Below are 8841 nucleotides of genomic sequence, written 5' to 3'. Positions count from 1 at the left end.
GAGGATAAGGCAACTCATAGCCACTGCTGTAGAAACAAAAAAAATCCATGCAAGGAAAAGGACTTAACATCCAAGACAAGGGATGAACACAAGTTAAAAATGAAAGTAAACTGTCAAAATATGATGATATGACAGTCCAAAACTCAACACACACAGGGGAAAAAGTCCTGGTAAAAATGAATTTTCAAATACAGAAGTTGGATACCTTTCCCTTTCAGGCATTGTTTTCCCACACATTGCTTCCAATTCTGAAATAAGCCAAAATTAAAATGAAAAATAATCCAAGGATAACACAACTAAAAATACTTTCAACAGGCAAAAAACCAGGCGGAATCAGAAGAAAACTTCAGATTTCAGCCTGTTTTAAAATAAGAAGTGACCTGTTTTCTCATTTATTTTAATAGGTGGTTTATTTGTTTTAAGTTTTAGCAGTTATTTCCATGCCTTTGCAAAACTGAAGAAACTGAGACTGTTTCCACAAACTATTTCAGAAAAAAACAATTTACAGATAAAATTAGAGGCATACAACTAAGTGCCAAGTGTTTGACTGAATTCCAGTTCTTGGTGAATGGAAAACCAGCAGCTTCCTGTTACAAAATGTACCAACAGTTCATGTCTAATAATACACATCATAGCTAACCATTTATATACTTCAAATATAGATGTTTCTAAAAATAATACTAAAGCAGGGTATTTTTAGCCAGGTGCATTTCTCAGGAGAATGAGATTCTACAGTTTGCTGCAAAGAAAAAAAAAATAGATTAATGGGTTAAAATTTTCAGAGCATCTCTTGATTTACACCAAAATAAAAAGTAGAAGATTTAGCTCCAAAGCTTCAAGAAGCAAAAAAATAAATGGGAAAAAAGGTCAAGAGCAGAACACACACCTTTTCATTACAGGCCCAGCTATTGCTTAATTCACAAATATATCTTCTTAAACAGCACTTACAATATTTATCCTGTTGCAAACTTGGAAAGTTCAAGCAAAATAATTATTGATTTAAGCACCTCCCTAATTTCTTCCACTTTGGTAAGAAGAGGGAACTTGTAGGCTAGAAACATTAAAATTCTCTACAAATTGTTCAAAGATTTAAATCTAGCGGTGAGACAGTCTGGAAAGTAAAATTACAGAGGAGACAATGTTTCTCAAAGGACTCTTGAAAGCAAATTAAAACCAGCCAATACCAATCCTTAACTTCCAAAACCCAGAACTTAATCCAGTGAATAAAGGCTTTCTTTTCTGATACCCTCTGGACAGGCAAAAAGAGCACAAGTAGCGTTGGTTTGGGGTTTTGGGGCTTTTTGTTTTTGGAGTTTTTTTTTTGGGTTTTTTTTTTTTACTTCCTAGATACTTGAAACTTGGGAAAGGTTTATTATTTCTTTATCAGACTTCTTTATAATCAGATTTTTTTTCTTTTTGAGAACTACAGCTCAGGTTCAGCGCCAGCAGGTTTCAAAAGCAGTATCTGCTGTTCTCCTTTATCAATATGCTTGTACCTCTTTCTGCTGGGTGTCACCGTGCTTCAAGTGTCACAGCAGAAGGTGATAAAAATCACTTGCTAAAGCAGGGATAAAAAAGTGAGAGTGCTCACTTCAGAAATTCAACTTAATGGAGTGAACTAACAGTTTCAAGGACAGAAGGAGAACACATGAACACCATATGCATGAGCATTTTGAGCTGTTAACAAGTAGCAGCAAAGGAGAAAGATAATCTAGTATCAAGGGACTAGCTAGTAATTTTCTATAGAGCTGCAGACTTTCTGACCTTGGCTACATTTCTTTGTGCCTTAGCCAGCCACTTCACAAATGTTCTCCAAAAAATAAGAACAATATTACTATCTTTAAGGTGCTCTAGGTTAAGCATATTCAAATTTTCAAGCCAGATAGATAGACTGTCACAAGTAAGAGGGGGAAAAAACCATTTCCCAATATGATAAAAAACCAAATGGAGCTTGGAACAAAGTTACTCTATGCAAAGTAACTCTTTGCATATTCTAAATGAAAACTCAATGATTAAAGAACCTCCTGAACTTATAGTGCAATGTTACACCTGTTGTTCAAATGCAAGGCTACAGAAAAGGTAGCTCTTTATATCAAAAGACAAATCACTGAAAAATCCATGTTAATAATTACAATAAAACAACTTTGGAATTGTTATCTTGTTTTCTACCTGAAAACATTTCATCTAGAGCAAACCCTCCCCCGCCCCCCAACAATTAAATATTTTTCAGTAAGTATCTAGAAATATATCAAACCCATGGCAATCGCAAATAGAAGATGAATTTGGCTACTTAGTAGCCTCAAATTGCTTACAGTGGGTGTAAAAAAAAAATCCATCATAAAGATCCAGCACAGGCTTTTTTGTAAGAATGTACTTAGGTACATAACTATAATCATATCAACAAGCTCATTAGCACCAATTTCAAATTTATTTTGTGCTTATGTATTTTGATAGTCTGAATCTATAGTTTACCTCAGCTTCTCCCAACTTCAGTAAAATTCTTTGTTCATATCCTAAACCTGACTCCATTGGGTTTCTTCCAGCTGCAAAAAGCAATCTTTTATGTGAAAGTTATCAGTATGATTGACCATATTTCTCATAATTTCATTTATAATTAGCTCAGCGAGACCAAATTTCACATGACTGAGGCAGCTCATGCAATGGCATTGAAACCAGCTGATGTTCTTCTGAGTTTAAATTGGGTCCAGATAAAGATTTGCTTGATCCCTATCCCTTCTGCAAGCTGGTTTGGTATGAGAACTGTGAAACACACACAAAAATGGCTAATGCACGCGAGAAGGGAAGGCATCATTTCTCTGCATTATGCTCCATTAATCCTTCTGCCTATAAAGCTTCACATTGGCAAGATAGTGATATGGAGGTTTAAACAGTTAAAGTTAATTAAAATATAGAAAAATAATTACTAATATCTGAACTATGTGGCTTCATTTGGATTGCTAATGGAATGGGCACAAGGGGAGTGAGGCAGAGAAGAGAAACCGAGAACCCACGGATCATGGGTCACATTTGGCTCATCAAACATCTGATGTGAGCCTAAATTTGAGGTGTGGAAAAATACTGGAGGAACTTGTGAAGTTAACCAGTTTGACAGCAGTGCACAGTTGACTGAACTCCCTGGAATGTGCCAGCAGTGTGCCACCAACCTGGGAATGGCTGTCCACTCCATTTCTATCAGGGAGTTGTAACAGAGCTTCCATACCCTTGTCATTACCTGGACTGTAGATGGGCAATGAGGCAAAAAAACAGAGATGTTTTTAACCTCAACAGGTGTCAAATGCTTTTGGAGCACACCCCAGGTGTAGATGGTCTTGAAAAATCAGGAAAGAATCACTAGGTAAAAAAATCTAATGTAAGACTGGAGAATCTAGGACATCTAGAACACTCCAGAACCAGACCACCCCAGATCCAGGCTGCCAAACTCAACAAGTTCTTCACAAACTGGGAAAGCAATATAAAGAAAAATCTAGTGTAAGGCTAGAAAATAGGCACATCTAGAACATGCCAGAACCAGACCACCCCAGATCCAGGCTGTCAAACTCAACAAGATCTTCACTAACTGGGAAAGCAATATGAAGAAAAATCTAGCTGAGCAAGGTAGCTTGATTTCAGACAATATCTAACCCGTTTTAAACAGAATTATTTTTTAAAAAGGGTCTAGGGAAACTAAAAAGAGTTCTGTAGACAGCACAAGGAGGTGCAAAAGTTGTAGAAATCCTAGGCTTTGCCTAGTGCAGTGAAAGAGAAAAGTGAGGGAGAACATCACGCTCTGCTTGCCATGTCCACCAGGAGAGGTTTCAGCAAATGAATATTGCAAAGAAGTTGACAAAGAAATACCAATTCCTAGCCCCTCCCTCCCAGCCAAACAAAGCACAATTACAGGTAATTGCTGAACACACATACTTTAAACCCAGGTTAAACAGATGTTTCTTAACTTGGAACTGTTTTAGTGGAAGGGTAGGACCAACCATTTAGCAAGGTCCTGGTGCCTTTAGTACTGCTTCGATTACTGAAGGTACAAACAGTGATTATTTTATTTTATTTTTTAGGTTCTCTGGAGAAAGAAAATCAAGAATTTGGAGAATACAACATAGCAGCAATAAACACAGTAATTAAATCTGTGATCTCCTTCAGTGACATTCACAATGGCATCTTCCTTCTTGCATCTGCGTGAACAATTACACCACAACCACGGACTCCTAACTGGCAATGGTTTCTTTCTTAAATAACTAATGCAAATTTAGTAGCCAAATGTATCCGACTTTCTCAGAATCACTGAGAAGTACCATGCTGTAGATGAGAGATGAGAATCTTGCTATCCACTCAACAGAAGTTTCTCTGGTAACAAAGTTAAATATTTCCAAAACAATTCTCTCTAAATACGGGTAGTACAATTTATTGGCGGTGTTTTCAAATTAGACAAAATAAGCACCAGTGCAACAGTCAGATACTGTTGTGCACAACACAGGGGATTTAATATGGAAAAATAGAGTGTGTATATCAGTAACAGTAAAATAGGAATGATACTGCCATGATTCATCAACCTAAGATTTCCGACTAGCATTTACAATGGGCTTGATGCTAAAATTCGCAGACCTTTCTTTGGAAAGTACCCCTGAAATACTCTGAAGTGTGCTTTTTATAAATTGCACAGCATTTTAAAAAACACACTGCCCTTAAAAAGCCTTAAGGCACAAAACTTCCAGTTATATAAAATCCAGCTAACACATGTAAAACCATATCAAGAGGAACAAAATCAGCAAAACATTTAGAAGTTTTCACTGATACCACATTTGTGAGTGGGACATCTTGAATTTCAGCAGTTTTTCTTTTAATTGGTGCTTTAATGAATACCACCTGCAGTGCTCATGTTCTCTGAAGAATCAGGTTCTAGAAAGGTACCACCTGTCACCAAAAAAGCTCATGAAGCTTTGCAGTGGCGTGCAAGTGGCTTGAAACATGCTAACCCAGCATGAGAACATGGTATCCTCATATGCTGGCTTCTGGACTATGTTCTAGACTCTTCTACAGAGTAATCAGTCCAATAAGCCACTAAATTCTGTACTATGTAGTGCAAAAAGGACTCACTTCAATGGGATTAAGAACAACTCCCTGAAATACTCCCAGAATCAAGAGAATTAGTCCAAGTGACACAATCTCTCTCTCATTCTCCCTCCACCCACACAGGAGGATGTCCTTTCTTGTGGGCTGAAAATTCTGCAGTGGGACCAAGATCTACAGAGGATAGGAGCCAAAACACTGGGCAATGGTCCAGCTTGTGGATCTAAACTATAAATTCTACTGTAAGAATATCACTTCCATCCCTCACAGGTGATGCCAGGTGCCTGCCCAGTAAAATGGTGAGGGTCACATTGGTGCTTCAAATAAACCACCCAGAGAAGCGAAGTGATCACTCTCAGATTCTCAAGCTATTCAGACCTAGCGCAGTGTTCAAGTCTAAACCTTACCAAGGTTATTATCAGAAAGCACTTTTGCGCCTGAATGTAGCTGAAGGTCTTCCAAGACAAAAGCTTCAGCTGCTGACCTATCAGCTGGCAGCTGTCCATCCATCGTGTTCCTCCTCCCTTGGCAGGGAGGAACAGTAGGAAAAGGAACGAACAGTGCCCTTGACACAACACATCTGGAAAAATCTCCCTCTAGATATAGACTGCCATTCCAAATGACCACCTTGAATGGCAAAACCCCGCACGCTTTTGTGGGCAGAAAGATCAAAGCTCAAAGGATCAGCAAAACTGCTGAACAACAAAAAAATGACTGTGTTTATTCAAGATAATAGGTAGTGAAAAAAGCCTCACTGGTTCACACCTTAAAAGGTGCTGGTCATCTGCTCAGACTGCCAGCCAGAGGAGATTACTGAGAATGCAAAGCTTAAGATTTCTCCTGTTGCTGAAGAAATTAAAAATGTAAAATTATCTGACATTTCCTTAGCCAAAATCTTTCCCTGTTCAAATATAACAAGTTAGCATCAAGACCCTTTTATCATCAGGCTACAAAAAATGGGGTTTGTTCCACATCCTTGTAAGGGTTAAAACCACCATAGTGTTGCCCTTAGTGCTGCAAAGGCTCCCACTGGCAGATCTCTGTGAACATAATCTGTTACAAGATGAGAAAGTATTTCTAAATAACAACCACTTTTTCAGCAACGTAGATTTCCATGCAGAAACCCTGGCACATGTGAGAGAAAGGGCAGCAGATAATGAGATTTTGCTGACGTTTCATAATCACAAGGACAGACTCGGGCGCAAGTGAGAGAGAGCACTTGATTATCTTGTAAGGGCAAGACGTGATGCACAGGTTGGTCTGTCTGCTGCCACTACCCTGCCTCCCTGCTTGGCTGTCTCCTTTTCCTGCTCTCAGTCCCTCAGGAACTGCTCCAGTCATATCTGTCTGGCCTGAGCAGCCCAATACGTCACCCTGTCTAGCAGCAAGGAAAGTGCAGCACATCCTGAAATCAGGGCATGCGGTCAAACACGCGCCATCAGCAGGCACACTTGTCTGAAGGGAAGAGGGTTACCAGGCCACACATTTCAGAATCTAGGTGGCAGGGATGATCCATTATTCCTCAAAGAAGGAAAAAAAAAGCAGGTGAGTCTCTCATCATTTCCCTCTCTCAGCGTAATGGTATCACCTTCCACCAGGCTCATATATTGGCAGAAGCAGTGTGTAACGTATATGGCTGCTGCCAAAATACATCCCAGGGCTGTACAGCCATCTCTGGAGCACAGCAATCAATTGTGCTTGCCGCAGCAGCCCATCTGCTCTGCTCCCTCTGTAGCACAGTCACACACATGCTGTACCCATGCTGCTGCAAAGCTCACCAGGGCAGCGCAGGGCAGCCCCAGCCACACTGACAACCTCAGACAACCACAGAAATTAAACCAGCTGAGCAACGGGCATCTCTCCTCCCTATACAGCAAGCAGCACATATAAAAATACATTAGAAGGCTGACACAGGTTAAAGGGAAACCTAAAATGTGTACATTGATGATGTGCTGCATCTATGATGTCATGCACGTATAGCATTATACAGGCAATTCCACTTAGGTATTCATTTCCTACATAATCTGTTTAATTTAGCTGCACCGAATGACATGCATATTGTAATCTAGCATCAAGCACTGCCTCCCATTCACTCCCCACAGAACGTTCACACAACTAGCGCTCTGGTACAGTACATGACCGAACACAAAACACATTCGTGACAACCAGCAATCCTCCCCCAGCCCAGGCACACTAGCCATCCCTTACACTTAGCACCTACAGAAAGCACACAAAGAACACACCCCACAAACAACATCTCTACCATCTCCCTCCTGTAAATCCCCCCCTGGTTCAAGCAGAGGTGATGGAGAAGGCAGCACAGGCAAGCAGCACAAGCAGCCCCATCCCTCAGCACCCCACCATCAGCTCCATCATGCTGACAGAATTACACATGCCACTGCGTGGAACATAAAACATCCCACCACTGCAGACAGATGTTGGCACACACACACACGCACGTCCCTTCCCTGCAATTCCATGCTATTTACCCCAGAAAACCTGCTGCACACTCAACACAGAAATAAATTCTCGCATACACCTCCCCAGCATTCGGTGCCTGCTAACCTGTGTGTCAAATCCATTTTCTACCGAGCTACTCTTCCTCGCTGGGAGGCTGTCTCCCACGTTTTCTTGTCCATTGGAAGATTTGAGAGGAATCTGGCTGGAATACAATGGCTTCGTCACCTCCACCTTGTTCCCAAACTTCAGGTAACAGGGCTGTGGGATGGTCCTGGCCGTCGGGACATGCAGGATTGGAGCAGCGCTGTGGACGGGTTTAGGTAGTCCTGATTTCATTTTGGAGGCTACCAGGATGGCTGGCATTTTCTCTTTCTGCTTTCCTAACACGTTTCTGTCAGCAGCAGCAACAGCAGAGGCAGCAGGCAGGGAGAGAGAAAATGACACGTTGGGGAAGCTGTTCTGCTCTAAAGTAGCCTGGTTACTGCAGAGATCTCCAAAATCAGCTTAGAATTTAAAATCAACAATAAAACCAATTAAAAAAAAAACTTTAAAAAAAGAGAAAGGAAAAAAGAAAAAAAAAAGAAGAAAAAGCACACCACTTTCAGTCTAAAATATCTCCCAGCTTTATGCCAGCCTTCCACCTGTTTCCTCTAAATTTATTTTCAGTTCCTTACCACTGTCCTCTTTCTTATTTCTGCTATGTAACTTGCTCCTTCCTTTCTCTATCTGACTCCTGCAATTTTCTTGCCTGGAAATGAGAGACTTTCACTCCATTATCTTGTCACTGCATCTCCAAAGTGAGGCAGCCTCTGGGGAAAAAAAAAAAAAGGAACCTGCTGCTGCATATGCTTCCCCTTCCGTAAGCACTAGAGAGTGAGCGAGCAGGATTTCCAGCTTAAGATGTCCTTCTTCAGTCTTAGCCAAGAAGCAGATGTAGCTCAGTGTGTTAATGACTGATGCCCTTGGATACAAGCCTTAAAGAATCAAGCTTCTTAAGCCTAAATAGCTGTGAACAGGACAACGATGCCGGAGCAGAAGGAGAAACGTCCACTGACAGCGATTTTTAAATCAAAACATGTCAGCGGCCACAAAATTTCCCGGCTCCCCCAGTGCTGAGCATAAAAACCTGGAAGGCGGGGGGAAGATGGGAGGGGGGGGAAAAAAAGCGATTAAAAATGAAAGCGATTCAGCAGCGACAGGGAAGGGAAAGCAGGCGGCAGCTCATGTTCCCTCCCGCAGTGGGGCGGCACGGGCTCGCTGCCGCCCGGCGCATCCCGGGGGGGCCGGGACCGGGCGGGCGGG

The 8841-nt window shown here is 41.3% G+C and overlaps 1 protein-coding gene across 1 annotated transcript in view; it reads right to left on the bottom strand.

The window, feature by feature from the left end:
* The window catches only part of NAV2 (neuron navigator 2), a 208929-nt gene extending 200208 nt beyond the window's left edge, over nt 1–8721 (bottom strand). The window contains exon 1 of the mRNA XM_005427370.3: nt 7645–8721. Coding sequence (XP_005427427.1) covers nt 7645–7902 — 258 coding nt within the window. The 5' untranslated portion in view covers nt 7903–8721. The remainder of the gene's footprint in view (nt 1–7644) is intronic.
* Nucleotides 8722–8841: the final 120 nt, after the last annotated feature.

Source organism: Geospiza fortis, unplaced genomic scaffold (assembly GCF_000277835.1).
Source record: "Geospiza fortis unplaced genomic scaffold, GeoFor_1.0 scaffold165, whole genome shotgun sequence".
Taxonomy (NCBI): Eukaryota; Metazoa; Chordata; class Aves; order Passeriformes; family Thraupidae; genus Geospiza; species Geospiza fortis.
Note: the sequence above shows the minus strand (reverse complement) of the source record. Positions and strands in the feature narration are given on the sequence as shown.